Consider the following 23,099-nt stretch of genomic DNA (forward strand, 5'->3'; position numbering starts at 1 on the left):
TTTAAGTAAGGTCCGTTTTGTTGTAGACACTAGTAGTTCGCGCGCATACCGCAACAAGCACGTGCATCGTGTACCAGCATGCCTCGGGAACAACTGTGCTCAGTTTCCGCTCTGTAGCTAAGCTGTACGGTTCTGTTCTGTGCTTTAAAAATGTTTAAGACTATCAACTCACCCTCCACATGTGAGGTTCGCTCGCTTCAAATGAAGCCACCAAATCGTCTGTAAAGAAAGGCGACTGGAGCGGTCCTCATCATGGACGTTGTCACAGCCATCCCTGAATTGTCGTACCCACTTACGCACTTTGCTTTCACTCATAACAGTATCACCGACACTTCACAAATCTGTCGATGAATTTCTGCAGCAGGCAGGTTCCTTGCTGACAAAAACCATATCACTGAGCGAACCTCACATGCGGAGGGTGAGTTGATAGTCTTAAAATTTTTTAAAGCACAGAACAGAACTGTACAGGTTAGCTACAGAGCGGAAACTGAGCACAGTTGTTCCCGAGGCATGCCGGTACACAACGCATATGCTCGTTGCAGTATGCACACAAACTACTAGTGTCTACAACAAAATGGACCTTACTTAAAAAATACCCTTCGTATATCTGTGGAATGACCAGGGTGAGACAAAGGACTCTTGTCTGCTGGAGCTAGGTGTGAATGTTTCAACTGACCACCTTGATTAGCATATAATGGCCTGACAGTGCCTAGAGCAAACTTTGTTGAGAGGTGATTAGATATCCTTGTTTGTTTCCTCTCTGTTGTTGTGCTGTTGTAATTTTAGAGTTTTTTAATACTGGTAGCCAGATTTTGTTCATTTTCATGGTCTCTTCCTTTCTGTTGAAATTGTCCACATGCTTGTGTATTTCAATGGCTTCTCTGTGTAGTCTGACATGGTGGTTGTTGGTGTGGTCCAGCATTTCTGTGTTCTCAAATAATATGCTGTGTCCAGTTTGGTTCATCAGGTGCTCTGCTATTGCTGACTTCTCTGGTTGAAGTAGTCTGCAGTACCTTTCATGTTCCTTGATGCGTGTTTGGGCAATGCTGCTGCATTTGGTGGTCCCGATGTAGACTTGTCCACAGCTGCATGGTATATGGGAGACTCCTGCAGAAGTGAGAAGATCTCTCTTGTCCTTTGCTGAATGTAGCATTGGTTGGATTTTCTTGGTGGGTCTGTAGATAGTTTGTATGTTGTGTTTCCTCACCAGCTTCTCAATGCGGTCAGTGGTTCCCTTGATGAATGGCAAGAACACTTTTCCTCTGGGTGGATCTTCATCTTTACTCTCGTGGCTTGTTCTCGGTTGTCTTGCAGCTCTTCTGATGTCTGAGGTGGAGTCTCCATTGGCCTGGAGAGCCCAGTTGAGGTGGTTCAGTTCATCTTGGAGGAGGTGAGCTTCGCAGATTCTTTTTGCATGGTCTGCCAAGGCTTTAATGGTGCTTCTTTTTTGACTTGGGTGATGGTTGGAGTTTTTATGTAGATATCTATCTGTGTGTGTGGGTTTTCTGTGAATGATGAACCAACCTGAACACAGCATTTCATTTGAGAACAGAGAAATGCTGGACCACTCTCACAACCACCATGTCAGACTACACAAAGAAGCCATTGGTTCTTTCCAAATCTAGACATCAATTGGCCATAACAATTTTTTTTAACTTACTGTTGGCGATAAGTTAGATCATATTTCCACAAACGGTCTTTCTTTCTGTGTGCATTAAGGGAGGATATGGCTGGGAATGCATCCTGTCCTGTCCTTCAGGGGGTTGCCCTAGTAACCCTATGGTTGGCAGGTAGGTAAGGCTGCTTTGTGACTCATGCAACTCCATTGTTTGCAGGTGACTGATCTGGAGGCCTGCACAATGATATCCCTGCGATTCCATTTTAGTTGCATCTTGAGATATATAGTTTCGGAGTTTCCCTGGTGAGGATGTCGAAATCCTTGATCCTCAAGTGCAAAACCCAGAATACCAGAGGTACTTTCTATAGCAGTAAATGTGGAATGGCTGCTATATTTGTGCTGGGATCTTGTCTGTGTGTATGAACTCTCCCCCCCCCCCCACCTCTACAACCTGTTGAGCTGCAGAACTTGATGACTGAAAGGTCGGCGGTTCATATCCACAGTACGGGGTGAGCTCCCGTTGTTAGCTCCAGCTTCTGCCAGCCTAGCAGTTCGAAAACATGCAAATGTGTGTAGATCAATCAGTGCCACTTTGGCAGGATAGTAAGGATGCTCCATGCAGTCATGCCAGCCATATGACCTTGGAGGTGTCTACGGACAATGCCGGCTCTTCGGATTAGAAATGGAGATGAGGGATATATTATTACAGATATATTAATATATCATAGAATCATAGACTCAAAGAGTTGGAAGAGACCTCATGGGCCATCCGGTCCAAACCCCTGCCAAGAAGCAGGAATATTGCATTCAAATCACTCCTGACAGATGGCCATCCAGCCTCTGTTTAAAAGCTTCCAAAGAAGGAGCCTCCACCACACTCTGGGGCAGAGAGTTCCACATATCAATATATTATATTATACATATGTAATCTATATAAATAAAAATGTAATGTCAGTTTGTGGGATTAACATAACTCAAAAACTATTGGATGAATTGACACCAAATTTGGACACAAGACAACTATCAGGCCAACAAGTGACCATCACTCATAAAATACACTAGAAAACACAGCGGAAGAGACTTTAAAAGCCAAAATATGAAACACATTACAACACATGCACAAAACTATATATATATACAGAAATATATACACACAAAAACACATACACACAGACTGGGCCACAGCAACGCGTGGCAGGGGATGGCCAGTCTATATAAATAAAAATGTAATGTTCATTTGTGGGATTAACATAACTCAAAAACCACTGGACGAATTGACACCAAATTTGGACACAAGACACCGAACAACCCAATGTATGTCCTTCACTAAAAAAAATGATTTTGTCATTTGGGAGTTGTAGTTGCTGAGATTTATAGTTCACCTACAATCAAAGAGCATTTTGAACCCCACCAATGATGGAATTGAACCAAACTTGGCACACAGTTCTCCCATGACGAACGGAAAATACTGGAAGGGTTTGGTGGGCAGTGTCCTTTGGTTTTGGAGTTGTAGTTCACCTAAATCCAGAGATCACTGTGATCTCAAACAATGATGGATCTGGACCAATTCTACACGAATACTCAATATGCCCAAATGTGAACACTGGTGGAGTTTGGGGAAAATAGAATCTTGACATTTGGGAGTTGTAGTTGCTGGGATTTATAGTTCACCTACCATCACAGAGCATTCTGAACCCCACCAACAATAGAATTGGGCCAAACCTCCCACACAGAACCCCCATGACCACTAGAGTGGGCCACAGCAACGTGTGGCAGGGCACGGCTAGTAAATAATAAAAAAACATGAAGGCATGGACAACAGAAAAACACAGAAACAAAAAACGAGGGTAACATCTTTTATTGAACACCTTTTAACTTCAGCATTTTCTAAATTCAGTCCTTGTTTTTATTGATCTCACAGGCAAAAGAAATCCAACACATCCATCTCCTTTCGAAGAGGAGTTTTTGAACATGTCTTCATGACTACCTATGATGATTAGAGAAGGTTTAATAAGTCTCAGGTTTTCTCTTGCTGGGAAAAATATGACTTGCTGGCTACAGTTCTCCGACTCCTTCAGCTAGCACGGGACCCATCTATACTGCCATTTAGTGCAGTTTGAAACTGCATTATATGGTCAATGTAGATTATGCAGTGTAGATGGGGCTGTTGTCTATGCTGACTGCAGGAGTCTCTACCAAATTGTAGTTTTCTCGGTCAAGAGCAGCACAGGATTCCCTTTCCAGTGATGGACGGATCCCATGCAGTCCTTTATCCTCATGTTCCCATGGGCTGGTGTCGAACAGGAAAGTTGCATGTGGCAGCAGGCTTGGCCATTCTGGGTGGGCGTTGTCATCCACCTACTTGCGGAACTGCACGCAGTTGCAGGAAAGAGAGAAAAAGATAAAGAGGAATGGCTGTCAGACTGTTCCAAGAGTTGGAAAACACACATGCTTGCTATGCCGTTACGCCTGGGGGCTATAACTCTTAGTGAAAGAGACATAGACGTGACATCTTTTCCCCAGGGGATTGCTTCTTGCCTTCCTTTAGAAAACTGTAACTCCCAAGGACCAAAACACTGTAGATAACTCAAAATGGGTTTTATTGTTACCCCTTTAAGGCAATAAGCTGGAAGTTTCAAAGTGGGTAAAGGAAATATACATTATAGTATCTGGTTGTCTTGGGTCCAAGGAGATTTCACAGCTGAGAAGCTTTTCCTGTTCCCTCTTTTCTCAATGGTTGTGAAGGTTGTAACAAACACAACCTCCAGTCCAATGGCCTATGTTGAAGGCACAGAGTCTTCCCTTTGATGGCAAAGGACCAGTTTGAAGGCACTTGGGTCTCCTCAACGTTGTTGAGGGCGATCTGGACATGAAGTATGAGTCCCAAGGGTAAAAATCTTAGAATTGGTGATGAGAGGTAACTTAATCAAGGGCTTTAGAGCCAAGTCTCTTTCTCACATCTATCTGATAGAAAGTTTGATGGTAGAATAGAAAAGGAAAAGCTCTGCCCTCCTCCAGGAAGAGGTGGAGCCAAGCAATTGAGCTGAGGAAGCAATATAACTGGTGCAAACAACATCCAGTCCATCACTGATGACAGAAGATATACTGTCACATTTGACTTACCATAGACCATACATTATGCCAGCATTAGTGGCTTCTGGTGACCACATCTAAAAAGGTTTGCTTGCTTATCTCCTTTCCTAACCTTAGACCATTTCCCTGGGAAAATAAACATATCTTAATGCCATCTACAGGTAGGTCTTTTACCTTTTTCCTCTGATTGGTTGGATGGTTCCCTCGGTGTCCCTTCATCATTTCTGCAACAGCTTGTGCAGCAACTCTGAATTTTTGCTGCCACATAGCTGCAGGCTGAAGACCACAAACAAACAAACAGAGAAATTGAAACATTGGTAGAAGGTCTCCTATGTATTAAAAATCCATTTTAAAAACCCTAACCCCAAATATATAATATGCAAATTGTGTTAATGGATGCAGCCACACCCTACAATATCTTACAGCGTTAAAATGTCCCCAAAACAAAAAGAAAGGACGTAGTTTGAGATGACAATGAGATGGATCATTGTTTTGTCTGGAAAACTCTCCTGAACATTTTTTTTTTTGCATTCCAGTTTGGTGACAAGGGCCAGGAAAGGGAGGAAAAAGATCTTTCAGGATATGACAAGCGGTGCATAATTTCTCTACTCATAGCTGTTTTTGTACTGCTTAGTAGGCTTGGGCGGTTTCGTTCGTTAATTTCGTAATTCGTTATTAATTCGTATTTAAATTAGCTTACGATCCGATATTGAGCCATTTTGGAATAGTGTGAGGAGTAATTAAGAATCGAAACAATTTTTCCAATTTTCGTAATTATTTCGTAATTATTTTCGTAATATAATAATAATATAATATACAATAATATAATATAATAATATATAATATAATATATATAATATAATATAATATAATAATATAATATAATAATATATAATATAATATATATAATATAATATAATAATATATAATATAATAATATTATTATAATAATAATATAATATAATATATAATAATATACTATAATATAGTTGTTGTTTGTTTTATCACACCAACAATCAACAACAGAGGGAAAGGGAAGCTTCAGAAGTTCCCCTGTCCCATTTGGAGGTTTTTTTAGCATATTGCGCAATCGCGTCCGCCATTAACGAATCAATTCGAAATTTACGAAATTTCGTAAATTTCGAACTTTTTTAAAGAAAAAATTCGGAATTCTTTAAAAAAACGAAACGCAATGGACCTCCTAAAAACGAAACGAGTTTAGAAACAAATTTTTCCGTTGTTACCCAAGCCTACTGCTTAGGTGCACAGTGAGCTGGGCTGAAGGTCGGGTGCTCACTCTGATCTTACCAACCTTCCAATTGGTAAGATCGATTGCTGCTGGTGATTAGCCAGCTATGCTAAAGCCCGGCCCTTAATTGTATTAATTCCACTATGTAGACATTCCCTAGGTCCTCCAGCTGACCCTTGGCTGGACCTTGACTATGTAGTTATGTTATCTTGATGGGTGACACAATATGGAAGATCAATTCCATTAGACTATGAGCACTTCTCCAACTAGTTTTCTCAGGAGCTGTTGCACCCTAGTTCTGAGGCAGCTGTTCACCCGGCACCACACCAGAGGCAAACAGTCCAATAATAAAGTGTTTATTGAAGAAAGAATATAAAAAGGAGGAAAAGGGGTTATATCCAAAAGTGCCAGTCGGGATATACCTTGTGATATACAAAATAAGCCAGAGTTCCATAAAAGTAATTCAAGAATGCTAAGGAAATGCTTGAAGCCAAAGCACCCAATTTAAGCTGTCCAGATTCCCATGAAATCATGTCGAAAGCACCTGGATTCCAAGGCCTTATTTTGAAGGCACTGGGTAGATCTGGTTTGTCTACTTTCCATGTCCTGCGTTCTGAGATCTAATCTACACTCCTTGTACCTCCTCACCCTTCCAGTCTTACCAAGGCGTTTTCTTCAGGGAAACAGCAGTTTCACTTTCCTTGGTTGCTAAGGAATGATCTAATGTATGCAAAGCACCGGCCAGGTCAGCCTGACCTGTCTGCAATTCTTCCTGAACACGCTCAGATTCTCCCTGAACGCTTTCATCCTCTTCATTTTGAAACTCCTCAGAATCCTCCGCCGCTTGCCAAACTACAACAGGTTTTTAAACGTCGTTGTGTTACTGTTAATGTTTATTGCTTATTTTCTGTTACGAGTTTTATTTTATTGTTTTGTATTACTTGCTGTTATTGTTTTTATTATTGATGTATTGTGGGCTTGGCCTCATGTAAGCCACACCGAGTCCCTTGGGGAGATGATAGTGGGGTATAAATAAAGTTTTATTTTATTATTTATTATTATTATAACAGGAGCCTATGAGTAAAACCTTACTATAGGTTTATAATATTTGTATTACTTGAGAAATGTACTGGTTCAGCCTGGTTGCAGTCCAATAGTTGAAACAGTCCCTCTAAATGATACTGTAATGAATCCCTTACCTTAGCTAGCTGGCAAAAGCCTAAGGAAGTGGGCCTGGCGAAGCCATTGCATCCATTTTAGGAAAGGGAGACAGGGAGATGCCATCTTAGGTTAGGTTTGATATAGTCTTGGAGGGAAAGTTAGAAGGCTAGGATTGGTTAGGAAGATAGGGCGGAGCCTAAGTGGTCTGAAGGAAAAAGTGTCTTTTAAACTGTGGTTTGAGGTCCCAGTTTGCCGGTTGAAGTGTGGATGTTAGCGAGAGCAGTTGGGTTTTGAAGAAGTTTGGGTCGGTCTTTTGTGTAGTAGTCAGAATAGCTATTTGAGAATATAGCTAGAATACTGTGTGAAACAGCACTCAGTGGTCTGTTCATTTCCTACGGAAGGCTAGTTCAGGTTTTTGTCTAGTTTCCTAAGGGGGATTTTTGGGACTTACTTTCAGAGATTCATTTCCTGAAGTAATTTTCTATGTTGAAACTTTTAAGACTTCTAACCCAGAAGTTTTTAAGATCTTTACTCAAACGTAACCACAAGCTATTTACGCAAGTATTTTACTGAAACCATTAAGCCTTTGTACCTAAATAATTCAAGCCTGTTCAATAAACATTCTTGTTATTTTTATCAACTTATACCAGCCTCTGTGTGAATACCTTTGTGGTCAAAGTATTATTCAAGTCAGCTTTCAGCAGCCTCTAAGAAAACTATAGTGACACAGAGTGTGTTACTGAACAACCACTCAATAATACCTCAGCCTGTTTATTATTAATATGGTGGCAGTGGAAATCTTTTGAAGAATCAATTTTAAGTCTCTCAGTTCCAGTGGTTCCCAGTTCCTAACTTTTCAATATACAGTTGGTTCAGTAACCATTCTCCCTCTATATTTAGGTGAGCTAGTCTGTTGTGTAGGTGTCATCGTTATAATTTGGCTGAGAAGCGTTGGGATTATTTTATATATATATCCCCGTACATAAATTTAATTTAAAATCTTCTCTATTACTCGCTGTTTGTTATAATTTGGTGGCAGCAGTGGGATTATTTTATATATATTTTCCCGTATATAAATTTAATTTAAAATCTTCTCTACTCTCTCGCTGCGGTTATTTATAGATACACAAGAGGTTTAGGAGGACAACCCTGAGGTGTCTAAAAAGTCTAAATCCAGATCTCGAGAGGCCCCTTTCAACAATGTAAAGAGACGGTATGAACAGTGGCAGCTTTCATTTCAATAGGGCTCCATGCAAAATCCACTGGGCTCCATGCAAAATCCAGAAAACAACAATAATGAAGAACTGATCCTGCATCTGTCCTGCTTTGGAAATGAGAACAGGTCACTGGGATCACTTGAATGCAAGACAACATTGAGATCGGCAGAGTCTGGGAAGCAGAAACCAACCTCCAACTACTGCCTGTATCCATCTCAAAGTCCAATTATTTCCTTCTTCATCACAATATAATTCCTGGCACAGGAGAAGAATCAAAGGTCAGTGGTAGAACATTTGATTCGCATGAAGAAAGGATTAAGTTTCGATCCCACGGTTCTTGAGTTTACATAGTTCTTGGTCTCACAGCTGAGAAGGAAACCTTTTCTGTTTACAGTAGACATCAAGCAGTAGAGGTGACACCCTCTGTCGTAGTCTCTCACATTTCCTGTCGAAGGGAAGCTGAGTCCTTTGAGAACTGCTCACAAAGTAAACAATACAGAGCTGGATCATAGAATTCGAAGAGACCTCATGGGCCATCCAGTCCAACCCCCTGCCAAGAAGCAGGGAAATTGCATTCAAAGCACCCCCGACAGATGGCCATCCAGCCTCGGTTTAAAAGCTTCCAAAGAACCCCCTGCTCACGATCCCACCTGCGTCGCAAGCGCGATTGGTGGGGACGAGGGACAGGGTCTTCTCCGTGGTGGCCCCCCCGACTCTGGAACTCTCTCCCCAAGGACATCAGACAAGCCCCAACGTTGGCAGTCTTTAGGAAGAGCTTGAAGATGTGGTTGTTCCAGTGTGCCTTCCCAGAATAGGAAACTCCAAGCATCATGTCCCAAATGCACTTTACTAGAGATTTAAGATTGTCTGCACACCGCACCTATCTCCAAAAAACTATCCATTTCACCTGTCATGTCCAGCGTTTTTAAATTTTTTAATCATTACATTTGGCCCGGCCTTAGTTTTAAATGCGTTGTGGTGTTATTGTTTAATGTTTACTGCTAGCCTTTCAATGTTTATTGTTTTGTTTTTATGAGTTTATTTATTGTTGTATTTGTTATGCTGTTGTTTTATTGATGTGTTGGGCCTCGGCCGCACCGAGTCCTTCGAGAGATGTTAAAAGGTAAAGGTAGTCCCCTGACATTAAGTCCAGTCATGCCTGACTCTGGGGTGTGGTGCTCATCTCCATTTCTAAGCCGAAGAGCCAGCGTTGTCCGTAGACACCTCCAAGGTCATGTGGCCGGCATGACTGCATGGAGCGCCGTTACCTTCCCGCCGGAGCGGTACCTATTGATCTACTCACATTTGCATGTTTTCGAACTGCTAGGTTGGCAGAAGCTAGGGCTGACAGCGGAAGCTCACACCGCTCCTCGGAATCGAACCTGCGACCTTTCGATCAACAAGCTCAGCAGCTCAGTGCTTTAACCCACTGCGCCACCGCGGAGTATAAATAAAGGTTTATTATTATTATTATTATTATTAAAGAAGGAACCTCCATCACACTCCAGGGCAGAGAGTTCCACTGCTGAACGGCTCTCACAGTCAGGAAGTTCTTCCTAATGTTCAGATGGAATCTCCTCTCTTGTAGTTTGAAGCCATTGTTCCATTGCGTCCTAGTCTCCAGGGAAGCAGAAAACAAGCTTGCTCCCTCCTCCCTATGACTTCCTCTCACGTATTTATACATGGCCCTCATCATGTCTCCTCTCAACCTTCTCTTCTTCAGGCTAAACATGCCCAGCTCTTTAAGCCTCTCCTCATAGGGCTTGTTCTCCAGACCCTTGATCATTTTAGTCGCCCTATAAGGACACTTCATGGGTTGCAGCTCACACAAGGAAGTATTCCATGTTTCCTGTGAAAGCAACTGTGGTCGTAAGGATGAATAGAAGTGAGTGGGGAGAAAGAAAAACTCCGTATTTTTTATCCTGTATTCCACTTCAGCTCCTTCTCCTTTCTTTCCTCCTCCTCCTCGTCCTCTTCCTTCGGCAGTGCAGGGCAGAGAGGAGTTGCGGGGAGGCGCTTGGAGGCAGAGGCACATGTCCATGATGGGAGAAAGTGAGGAGGCAGGTCCTCACACTCTCCTTTTCTTTTTCTCCCCTTCTTTCTCTCTTTCCCTTTGTATTTCTCTTGCCTCCCTCTTTCCTTTCCTTTCTCCTCTTTTCTATCCCCTTCTGAAGTAAAACTAGACTTTAGGGGGGTCAACTCCAAGGGGAGATGACCCTTAGTTCCCACCAAAGAGGGAATGCTACCTTGGCAAGCCTTCAGAGAAGCCTGATTCCAGAAATTTTATTAATATTAAAAATTGAAATGAGACTCTTGCCAAAGCAAAGAAGAGGCATCGAGGTTTAATGAGCGATTCAGCTGAGACGGATGCAATGTGGTGATAGATAGCACACAAAGCATGCCAGTACATAGATCAGAGGCATATTTATAGCAAAATACAGGTTTGAAAGTTTCAAAACTCCCTCCCACTTCCCTCCAATGGGAGAGCTTTCCCTGCTTCCACGCCTTGAGAGAGGCGGGATGAAAACAGAAACAATGAGCCGGCAAATGAATTTTTTTTTTGTCGTGTCAGGAGCGACCTGAGAATCAAGTCGCTTCTGGTGTGAGAGAATTGGCCGTCTGCAAAGACGTTGCCCAGGGGACACCTGCATGATTTGATGTTTTATTATCCTTGTGGGAGGCTTCTCTCATGTCCCCGCATGAGGAGCTAGAGCTGATAGAGGGAGCTCATCCGCCTCTCCCCGGATTCGAACCTGCGACCTGTTGATCTTCAGTCCTGCTGGCACAGGGGTTTAACCCACTGCGCCACCGGGGGCTCCGGCAAATGAATCAATGGATGTGATGCCCAGTCTATTGTCCTTGAGTGGAGTTGTGATGATCCTTGATTACTTTCATCCTGGCCTTCCTGCCACAATCAGATAAGGCACAAAAGGGGAGGCTGGGGAAATGTCCAGTTTTGAGTAAAGTAAACAAAATTGGGAAGGCGGCCCCCTGAAGGGTGTCTTGCTCCTATTGTGAAATGGCCAAAAGTCTGCAGAAGGAAATCCCCAGCCCGATGGCCTTTACCCTGGAGCATCATAGAGTTTCCAGGTTCCATTGTCCTCGCCAGAGTTCTGGGATATGAGTTTCTTTTGTTGCCTCTAATTGCCCCTTCAACAACTGGCCGCTTCCTGGATTGATTTACCCAAGGGGAGGGGGAAGGAGTGATAGGTTTTTGGGTGTCAGGGCAAGAATAAGGAGAATACACAGGGGAATACAGAAATCCAAGTCTAAAACATTAGGCAGAGCTCTTAAAACCCCAAAAGGAAAGTCTGTTGATTTCCCACTGAGACCATTCGGTGGAATTCTGCCACGCTGGGATCGAAGCTGGTCCTTGGGAAACTACAACTCTCATGAAGGGCAGAAGTCCCAAGATCCAGCCGTTCACCAAAAGCCTCGTGGGGTCCTTGTTGTTGTTAGTGCCTTGGCAATGTGACCAAGACTTAACCCTTACTGTGCAGTCTGGTGCCCTTGCCCTTTGCAGAACTATAAGTCACTATCCCTTGTTTTGGGGGGGGGGTGCTCGGCTTCACTTCTATCCCCTTCCTTTCTTTCCATCTTTCTCCTTTCTCTTCCCTTCTTTCTACCCAGAGGCGGCCCTAGGTAATTTTCAACGGCAAGCAAACAGTATTTTGGCACCCCCCCCCCCAACCAATCACTGATATATATTTTCTGTTCTCGTGGGAGTTCTGTGTGCCATATTTGGTTCAATTCCATCATTGGTGGAGTTCAGAATGTTCTTTGATTGTAGGTGAACTATACATCCCAGTAACTACAACTCGCATATGTCAAGGTCTATTTTCCCCCAAGAGCGCCTCAAGAGCGCCCTGGGCAAAATCAACTATACTGCAAGCACTTACTTTGCGTAATGGTTGAGCCGCCCCTGTTCCTACCCCATCTTTCTCTACCTTCTTGTCAATGGCCATTTTAATTTACTACCCACCTTTCTTTAAGTCTTGAGGTAGGGCACAACATAGTTAAAAGAAGGGGAAAAACAATGCTCCGAAGACATCTATGGAAACATTGGTCCAAAATGGTTGGAACTCCTGGTCCAAAATGAAACCCACTTTTCTACACTTGTTGGAATATTGAAGTTATCATCCACTTAGATAAAGGAATTTCTGTCTTACCATTGATAATAACTCAGACCATGTTTCTACTCGTAGAGGAGGGCCTCTCCTTCGCCTCTGTCTCTCTCTTCCGCCTGCTGTTTCTTCCCCGTCCTCTCTTTCTCTCTCTCTTTCCTCTTCCAATTGTCAGGTATATAGAGTTAGTTGCTCTTGTGGCTTGTCCCCTCCTCCTGCATCTGAAGGGAGTTGCCCCAGTAACGCAACCCAAGTCATGCGCAGGACAAGCAGGAAGGGAAGGGCTGCTTATATGACTTAGCATGCTCCATTGTTTACTTCATGCAGGCCTTTAGGGGGATCTGGGCTGTGTTTCAGCACCTGGACACCTTACAAGAAGGTGCTCCTAACTCATCAAAGCCAAAACCAAGCAAGCAACCTGAGGACAGGACTTCTTATGGCAGACTTACCCCCAAAGCCTTCTCTAATTGAGATGATTTCTTAAAAGCTTTCCTTCTCTCACTCCTTCTTTCCTTGACCCCCCGTCCTCCCTCCCTCTCCCTCCTTGCTTCCCTTCCTTCCTTGCTCCTTTCCTTCTTTCCTTACTCCTTCCCCTCTTCTCCTTCCCTTCTTCCATCCCTTCCTCCCTCTTTTTCCTTCCTTCCTTGCTCCCTCCCTGCTTTTCTCCTTCCTTCCTTTGCTCCTTCTTTCCTTCATCCTTTCCTTCAACCTTTCCTCCCTCCTCTCCCTCCCTTGGTCCCATCCTTTCTTCCCTTCTTTGTTCCTCCCTCCCTCTCTACTTGCTTCTTACCTTCCTTCCTTTCTTCCTTCCCTTCCTCCTTGCTACCTTCCTTCTTTCCTCCCTCCCTCCCTCCTTGCTTCCCACCATCCTTCCTTTCTTCCTTCTCTTCCTCCTTGCTACCTTCCTTCTTTCATTTCTCCCTCCCTCTCTCCTTCTTTCCCACCTTCCTTCCTTCTCTTCCTCCTTGCTACCTTCCTTCTTTCCTTCCTCCCTTCCTCTCTCCTCGCTTCCCTCTCACCCACCTACCTTCCTTCCTTCCTTCCTTCCTTCTCTTCCTCCTTGCTACCTTCCTTCTTTCCTCCCTCCCTCTCTCCTTGCTTCCCACCTTCCTTCCTTCCTTCCTTCCTTCCTTCCTTCCTTCCTTCTCTTCCTCCTTGCTACCTTCCTTCTTTCATTCCTCCCTACCTCTCTCCTTCCTTCCCACCTTCCTTCCTTCCTTCTCTTCCTCCTTGCTACCTTCCTTCTTTCCTTCTTCCCTCCCTCTCTCCTTGCTTCCCACCTTCCTTCCATTCTTCCTTCTCTTCCTCCTTGCTACCTTCCTTTTTTCCTTCCTTCCTTCTTTCCTCCCTCCCTCTCTCCTTGCTTCCCACCTTCCCTCCTTTCTTCCTTCTCTTCCTCCTTGCTACCTTCCTTCTTTCCTTCCTCCCCTTCCTCTCTCCCCTTCCTTCCTCCCTTCCCGTCCCATCCCTTCCTCCCTTTCTTCCTTGCCTCCCTCCTTGCTTCCCACCTTCCTTCTTTTCTTCCTTCTCTCCCTCCTTCCTCCCTTCCTCCCTTCTTTCCTTCCTTCCTTTCTCTCTCCCCCTTCCTTCTTCCCTCCCTGTCTCATCCCTTCCTCCCTTTCTTCCTTGCCTTCCTCCTTGCTTCCCACCTTTCTTCTTTTCTTCCTATTTCCCCCCCTCCATGATCCCTCCTTTTCTCCTTCCTTCCCTTCCTCCCTCAGTCCTATCCCTTTCTTTCTTTCTTCCTTGCCTCCTCCCTTGCTTCCCCGCTTCCTTTTCTTCTTTTTGTCCCTCCTTCCACCCTTGCTCCCTTCCTCCCTTCTTTTCTCCCCTTCCTCTCTCCCTTCCTCCCTTCCTCCCTTTCTTCCTTGCTTCCCTCCTTCCTTCTTTTCTTCCTTTTCTCCCTCCTTTCACCCTTGCCCCCTTCCTTCTTTCCACCCTTCCCTCCCTCCCTCCCTTCTTCCCTCAGTCCCATCGCTTCCTCCTTTTCTTCCTTGCCTCTCTCCTTGCTTGCTGACTTCCTTAATTTTTTTCTCTCTCCCTCCTTTCTCCCTTTCTCCCTTGCTCCCTTCCTTCTTTCCTTCCTTATTTCCTGAGAGTATAGAGATTTAATAATAATAATAATAATAATAATAATAATAATGATAATAATAATAATCCACACAGTCCTAGACACTTGGGAAGCGTTCGACTTGTGATTTTGTGATACAAAATTCAGCATATAGATCTCGTTTGCTGTGACATACTGTGTTTTTGTGTCAATAATAATAATAATAATAATAATAATAATAATAATCCACACAGTCCTAGATGCTTGGGAAGTGTTCGACTTGCGATTTTGTGATTCGAAATCCAGCATATAGATCTCGTTTGCTGTGACATACTGTGTTTTTGTGTCAGTAAAATAATAATAATAATAATAATAATAATCTTGTTTATTAATAAACAATAACAAACATTAATAATAAACTAATAATAATAATAATAATAATAATAATAATAATAATAGCAACCCACTTTTATCTCTGTGATTGCCTTGATGCTCTTTGAACTGAAATGAGGGCAAACTTTACTCCCAGGTAGTATTTGAAGCTGTGTGCAGTGTGTGTAATTTCTGGGAAATGTTGCGTCCTCTTCAGGAAGTGAGTCTTTTTGTGTGATCATGTTGCAATAGACTCCTTCAAGCTGGCAACTCTAGTTTCCATTTGACTTTCAAGACGCAACTCTGCCCTTCTCAGCTTCTTTGAGGACACTTAGCCATTTCAGGAGGATTTCCCTTAGGAACTTTTGACAAATGGCATCCAGAGTTCTCTTCAATTTTCTGTTTTGACTTTAACAGTGCATGGATCATACAAAGACATGGATTGGGATCATCACAAGTGTGCAGATGGTCCACTGGTTATAGCTTTTTGTCCAAACGGTGAACTATGTGGACATCCTAGATTGGTGTTTCATGGAAGCGATGGGCCAGGGGGAACTTACTTACTTACTTAGGCGATCCCTTATAGTCCGAGGATGATGGCATCCTGGCGGTGGGTCCGTAGTTGACCGTGGAGCTCTATTCTTGATCTGCATCTTCTCTTGCAATGAGGGCATTGGTTTCCAGGTGGAAAGCAGTCTCAGTCGGGGTTGGCTTGATGCGCCTTCCTCTTAGCACGTTTCTCTCTTTCGCCCTCCATTCGTGCCTCTTCAAATTCTGCAGCACTGCTGGTCACAGCTGACCTCCAACTGGAGTGCTCAAGGGCCAGGGCTTCCCAGTTGTCAGTGTCTATGCCAAAGTTTTTAAGGTTGGCATTGAGCCCATCTTTAAATCTCTTTTCCTGCCCACCAGCATTCCATTTTCTGTTCTTGAGTTCGGAGTAGAGCAACCGCTTTGGGAGACAGTGATTGGGCATCCGGACAACATGGCCAGTCCAGCGGAGTTGATGGCGGAGGACAATGGCTTCAATGCTGGTGGTCTTTGCTTCTTCCAGAACATTGACATTTGTCAGCTTGTCTTCCCAAGAAATTTGCACGATTTTTCGGAGGCATCGCTGATGGAATCGTTCCAGGAGTTGCATGTAACGTCTGTAGACAATCCATGTTTCACAGGCATATAGCAGGGTTGGGAGAACAATAGCTTTATAGACAAGCACCTTGGTATCCCTACGGATGTCCCGGTCCTCAAACACTCTCTCCTTCATTCGGGAAAATGCTGCACTTGCAGAGCTCAGGCGTCGATGTTGACTTTGGTGGAGAGGTGGCTGCCAAGGTAGCGGAAATGGTCAACATTTTCTAATGTTACACCATTAAGCTGTATTTCTGGCATTGGAAAGTCCTCTTCCAGCAGGGGGAACTAATTATGGATGGGGCACCTTAAGGACTTAACATACTTGATTTGGCACAAGCTTTCATGGGATCTAAGAGCTCCATTCCCACAGGTCATGTTACTCATAGGTGCAGAAGAAAGGAGAAGTTATCAATAACTTAATGTGCCCATAAACAAAGAATGATGCCGAAGTAGAAAGCAACAGTCATTTCAGAATTCACAAAAACAAAACACAGCATCTCATGTGGTTGCTCTCGCAGTTGCTGAGTGTCCCAGAATGCTGGGAATTGGGCTCACCGCAGCAACTGATCTATGATGCTGACGGAGGTTTCCAGCATTTGCCGCCAACTTCGCGGAAGTCCCACACTTTTATCTTCCTTACCCTTGACCTTACCAGTACCCATGATGATTCCTATGCAGATATCTACTCTGGAAGGAAGAAATGAATTACTTTTACAAGAAAACCGGGAACTTTGCTGACCGCAATGCTTTTGATATTTTTTTCATCATCCACTCCTAGGCTTCAAAGAACCAGACTTTATGGTGGAAAGGACCTGACTCATCTTTGAGCTCATTGGGATTTTCCTACCACCAACTTGCAGGATCCCTTCGATCCCCTTCTTTTGTCCCTTCCTCTATCACAGGCATGACTTCTGGGAATGAGGGAGAGAGCCTTCTCTGCTGTGGCCCCCGGATATGGAACTCGCTAACTGGTGAGATTAGGCAAGCCCCCACCCTAGCAGCCTTTAAGAAAGATCTGAAAACTTGGCTCCTTCGATGTGCCTTTGGAGAGTGACCATTCATCCCATTTCTGTCTCTTCCATCTACAGTATTGTCATAGAATCATAGAATCATAGAATCATAGAATCATAGAATCATAGAATCAAAGAGTTGGAAGAGACCTCATGGGCCATCCAGTCCAACCCCCTGCCAAGAAGCAGGAATATTGCATTCAAATCACCCCTGACAAATGGCCATCCAGCCTCTGCTTAAAAGCTTCCAAAGAAGGAGCCTCCACCACACTCCGGGGCAGAGAGTTCCACTGCTGAACGGCTCTCATAGTCAGGAAGTTCTTCCTAATGTTCAGATGGAATCTCCTCTCTTGTAGTTTGAAGCCATTGTTCCACGTCCTAGTCTCCAAGGAAGCAGAAAACAAGCTTGCCCCCTTCTCCCTGTGGCTTCCTCTCACATATTTATACATGGCTATCATATCCCCTCTCAGCCTTCTCTTCTTCAGGCTAAACATGCCCAGTTCCCTAAGCCACTCCTCATAGGGCTTGTTCTCCAGACCCTTGATCATTTGAGTCGCCCTCCTCTGGACACATTCCAGCTTGTCAATATCTTTCTTGAATTGTGGTGTCCAGAATTGGACACAATATTCCAGATGTGGTCTAACCAAAGCAGAATAGAGGGGTAGCATTACTTCCTTAGATCTAGACACTATGCTCCTATTGATGCAGGCCAAAATCCCATTGGCTTTTTTTGCCGCCACATCACATTGTTGGCTCATGTTTAACTTGTTGTCCATGAGAACTCCAAGATCTTTTTCACACGTACTGCTCTCGAGCCAGGCCTTGTCCCCCATTCTGTATCTTTGCATTTCATTTTTTCTGCCAAAGTGGAGTATCTTGCATTTGTCACTGTTGAACTTCATTTTGTTAGTTTTGGCCCATCTCTCTAATCTGTCAAGATCGTTTTGAATTCTGCTCCTGTCCTCTGGAGTATTGGCTATCCTTATGATGTACTTTCCCCAGTCCTAAACTGAAGACCTAACCCCACTGTTCATCCTTTTTGGTCTCCTCTCAAATACACTTTTTCTACTCCAACGTCATCCAGGGTTTTATCATTTTATCTTGTGCATTTGGCCTGCCCATTGTGTTTGATTTTCCATTATGTTATTTTTCTTTCTTTATTTTATTTTGCTACCGTATGTCTTTTATTCTGATGTAATTTTAGGTGCCCCCAGTGGCGCAGTGGGTTAAAGCGCTGAGCTACTGAGCTTGTTGACCGAAAGGTCGCAGGTTTGATTCCGGGGAGCGGCGTGAGCTTCCGCTGTCAGCACTAGCTTCTGCCAACCTAGCAGTTCAAAAACACGCAAATGTGAGTAGATCAATAGGTACCACTCCGGCGGGAAGGTAACGGTGCTCCATGCAGTCATGCCGGCCACATGACCTTGGAGGTGTCTATGGACAACGCCGGCTCTTCGGCTTAGAAATGGAGATGAGCACCACACCCCAGAGTCTGACATGACTGGACTTAATGTCAGGGGACAACCTTTACCTTTTTAATTTTTGTTGTTTTGTATTTTAATTTGCTGTTTTGTATCTTTGTTAGCCCCCCCCCCCTTCCCAAGTTCCCTCCGGGGAGATGGTGGTGGGGTATAAATAAAGATTATTATTATTATTATTATTATTATTATTATTATTATTATTTGAAACACAACAAGAGGAGTCCACCACAAACAATATCACTCTGCTGGCTGTTGTTGGATCGCACGTCAGACACTTCCCAAGTTTCTAGGACTGTGTGATGTATCGGCGAATAATGTGTGCAGATCCCAGTGTGGCCACCTGCAGCTGGAAGATGGTTATCTTGTCAGTGCCGATTGTATTTAAGTGCAGGCCAAGGTCTTGAGGCACTGCACCCTATGTGCCGATCACCACTGGGACCACCTTGACTGGCTTGTGCCAGAGTCTTTGTGCTAGAATGAAGCAGAGAGTGTTTGAGGACCGGGACATCCGTAGAAATATCAAGGTGCTTGTTTATAAAGCGAATGTCCTCCCAGCCCTGCTATATGCCTGCGAGACGTGGACAGTCTACAGACGTCACATGCAACTCCTGGAACGATTCCATCAGCGCTGCCTCCAGAAAATCCTGCAAATCGCTTGGGAAGACAAGCAGACAAATGTCAGTGTGCTAGAAGAAGCAAAGACCACCAGCATTGAAGCGATAGTCCTCCGCCATCAACTCCACTGGACCAGTCATGTTGTCTGGATGTCTGACCACCGTCTACTCTACTCCGAACTCAAGAACGGAGAACAGAATGTTGGAGGACAGGAAAAGAGATTGAAAGATGGGCTCAAAGCCAACCTTAAAAACTCTGGCATAGACACTGAGAACTGGGAAGCCCTGGCCCTTGAGCACTCCAGCTGGAGGTCAGCTGTGACCAGCAGTGCTGCAGAATTTGAAGAGGCACGAATGGAGGGCGAAAGAGAGAAACATGCCAAGAGGAAGGTGCATCAAGCCAACTGTGATCGGGACCGCTTTCCACCTGGAAACCAATGCCCTCACTGTAAGAGAAGATGCAGATCAAGAATAGGGCTCCACGGTCACTTATGGACCCACCACCAGGATACTACACTTGGAGGACCATCAACCTCAGACTACGAGGGATTGCCTAAGTAAGTAAGTAAGTAACAAAACTTTTAAAATTTCATTATAAATAGCAATTCCTAATTGGTTCTGTCATAAAAATTGCCAATAATGAAATTTTGAAAGTTTTGTTAGAGTTCTGAAATTTTCACCGACAGAACTTTAGCAACACTGTAGAAGCAAAGCACCACCGCCCCCTAGTTTTCACCACCAGAACTTTAGTTTTGTAAGTACTTTAGAACCATTTAGAACCATGGATTGCCTATGCCTAATATTTTTACTTTTATTACATGTATATAGATAGATATATAAATTCAATAAAGTGCACTAGTTATCGTCGCTGTCACTAGATGGCGCTGTTCTACATGATCTTTGAGATGTAGCCCAAGCAAGACATCAGTTCCACTACATTCGAAATTTAGACCTATTTCCTAGTTGAAGTTTCAAAACACAGATATCTGTTTTCGCTCCAGGGTGCTGAAAGTTACCTTTGGGAGCACTTCCCATTACGTGCTCCCAAAGGTAACGAAAGTAACAAAAAATGGTCTGTCAACGGAAAAACAACTTGGATTCAGGATTTAATCCTGGAGGAGCGGGCAGATCTGGCGTGCATCACGGAGACCTGGTTGGATGAAGCGGGGGGCGTAAATCTCTCCCAGCATTGTCCTCCAGGTTTCTCCGTGCAACACCAACCAAGAGCCGGAGGACGGGGAGGCGGGGTCGCAGTGGTCTATAGAGATTCCATCCATCTGACCAGGAGCCCCATCCCGCAGACCACAAATTTTGAATCTGTCCACCTGAGGGTGGGTGACCGGGACAGATTAGGGATTCTGCTAGTGTACCGTCCACCTCGCTGCACTACAGTCTCCCTACCTGAGCTAGCGGGGGTGGTCTCGAGCCTGGCGGTGGAGTCCCAACGGCTTCTTGTGCTGGGGGACTTCAACATCCACGCCGAGGCAACCCTCACAGGTGCGGCTCGGACTTCATGTCCGCCATGGCAACCATGGGGCTGTCCCAACAAATAACTGGCCCCACCCACTGTGCTGGACACACATTGGACTTGGTTTTCTGCCAGGGATGGGAGCAGGGTGGCGGTGTGGAGGAGTTGTCCATCTCTCCGTTGCCGTGGACCGACCATTTCCTGATTAGATTTAGGCTCACTGCGCCCCCTAACCTCCGCAAGGGTGGAGGACCCATTAAGATGGTCCGCCCCAGGAGGCTAATGGATCCGACTGGATTCCTGACGGCTCTTGGGGAGTTTCCCGCCACCGCGGTAGGTGATCATGTCGAGGCCTTGGTCGCTCTCTGGAATGGGGAGATGACCAGGGCTATTGACAAGATCGCTCCGGAACGTCCCCTCTCAAGTAACCGAGCTAAACCAGCCCCTTGGTTTACTGAGGAGCTGGCAGCGATGAAGCGAAGGAAGAGGGTTCTAGAGAGCGTGTGGCGCTCGGACCCAAGCGAGTCAAACCGAACACGGTTTGTGTCCTTCTTAAGGGCATATGCCGCGGCAATAAAGGCCGCAAAGAAAACTTTCTTTGCGGCCACTATTGCGTCTGCAAAAAACCGTCCGGCGGAGTTGTTCCGGGTTGTCAGAGGTCTTTTAACTCCCCCTATTTCAGGTGGGAGCCCTGACAACTCGGCAGCGCGCTGTGAAGCATTTGCTCGGTTTTTTGCAGACAAAGTCGCTTTGATCCGCTCTGGGCTGGACGCCACATTAGATGCAGTCTCTGTGGATGTGACACAAGCACCTGCTTGTCCGATTTTGTTGGATTCTTTTCAGTTTGTGAAACCCGAGGATGTGGACAAGATACTTGGAGGAATGAGACCCACCACGTCCATCCTAGACCCCTGCCCATCCTGGCTTCTGAAGGAGGCCAGAGGGGGATTGGCCGAGTGGGTAACGGTGGTGGTTAATGCCTCCCTTCGGGAAGGCAAGATTCCAGCGAGCCTAAAACAGGCTGTTATAAAGCCGCTGTTGAAGAAACCATCACTTGACCCCACTAAATTGGACAACTTTTGGCCTGTTTCCAATCTTCCCTTCTTGGGCAAAGTCATGGAAAGCGTGGTGGCCTCACAACTCCAGGTATTCTTGAGAGACACGGATTATCTGGATCCGGCACAGTCTGGTTTCAGACCGGGACATGGTACCGAGACGGTCTTGGTCGCCTTAGTGGATGATCTGCGCCGGGAGCTAGACAGGGGGAGTGTGTCCCTGTTGGTGCTCCTGGACCTCTCAGCGGCCTTCGATACCGTCGACCACGGTATTCTTCTGGGGCGCCTTGCAGAGATGGGTCTTGGGGGCACTGCTCTGCAGTGGCTCCGGTCATTTCTGGAGGGTCGCACCCAGAAGGTGTTACTGGGGGACTCCTGTTCAACGCCACAGCTGTTGACCTGTGGCGTTCCTCAGGGTTCCATCTTGTCCCCCTTGCTGTTTAACATCTACATGAAGCCGCTGGGTGAGATCATCCGGAGTTTCGGGGTGCGGTGTCACCTGTACGCAGATGACGTCCAACTCTGTCACTCCTTCCCACCTGCTACTAAGGAGGCCGTCGAAGTCCTGAACCGGTGCCTGACCGCTGTAATGGTCTGGATGAGGGCGAACAAACTGAAACTAAATCCAGACAAGACAGAGGTACTCCTGGTCAGTCGTAAGGCCGAACAGGGTATAGGGTTACAGCCTGTGCTGGACGGGGTCGCACTCCCCTTGAAGGCACAGGTTCGCAGCTTGGGTGTGACCCTGGACTCATCGCTGAGCCTGGAGCCTCAGGTTTCAGCGGTGACCAGGGGAGCATTTGCACAGCTTCGGCTCGTGCGCCAGCTGCGCCCGTATCTTGGGAAGTCTAACTTGGCCACGGTGGTACACGCTTTGGTCACATCCCGCCTCGACTACTGCAACGCTCTCTACGTGGGGCTGCCCTTGAAGACGGCCCGGAAGCTCCAGCTAGTCCAACGCGCGGCAGCCATGTTGTTAACGGGAGCAGGACGCAGAGAGCATACAACGCCCCTGCTGTCCCAGCTCCACTGGCTGCCGATTCGCTACCGGGCCCAATTTAAGGTGCTGGTGTTATCCTACAAAGCCCTAAACGGTTCCGGCCCAAAATACCTTGCAGACCGCATCTCGGCCTACGAGCCCACGAGGGCCTTGAGATCTTCCAGGGAGGCCCTTCTCTCGGTCCCGCCTGCCTCACAGGCACGTCTGGCGGGGACGAGGGAGCGGGCCTTCTCGGTGGTGGCCCCCCGGCTGTGGAACACCCTCCCTGCTGAAGTTAGACAGGCGCCCTCCTTGATGGCCTTTCGTAAGGGCCTGAAAACATGGCTCTGCGAGCAGGCCTTCAACTGAGTGTATCTTGAAATGACACTGGAATGAACTAGGACTATGAATTTCGGCTATGACCCCAGAACCTGACGCAGCGGATTTTTAGAATAAGTACGTGTTATGTTGTATTTGTCTGGT

General features: G+C 45.5%; 1 protein-coding gene across 2 annotated transcripts in view; it reads right to left on the reverse strand.

The window, feature by feature from the left end:
• Positions 1-3,461: 3,461 nt before the first annotated feature.
• TNFSF15 (TNF superfamily member 15) overlaps positions 3,462-23,099 on the reverse strand; it is a 60,066-nt gene continuing 40,428 nt past the window's right edge. The window contains exons 1-3 of one of the 2 annotated variants that reach the window (XR_009630268.2): positions 12,508-12,685; positions 4,886-4,987; positions 3,462-3,988 (exon numbers count right to left, since the gene is read on the reverse strand). Coding sequence is in view for 1 of the 2 variants with exons in the window: in XM_060757326.2 (XP_060613309.2) it covers positions 3,969-3,988; positions 4,886-4,987 (122 nt within the window). In the remaining variant the exon portion in view is untranslated. Of the gene's footprint in view, positions 3,989-4,885; positions 4,988-12,507; positions 12,686-23,099 lie in introns of those variants that run through there. The other variant, XM_060757326.2, reaches the window with a different exon arrangement.

Source organism: Anolis sagrei, chromosome 11, assembly GCF_037176765.1.
Source record: "Anolis sagrei isolate rAnoSag1 chromosome 11, rAnoSag1.mat, whole genome shotgun sequence".
NCBI classification, from domain to species: Eukaryota; Metazoa; Chordata; class Lepidosauria; order Squamata; family Dactyloidae; genus Anolis; species Anolis sagrei.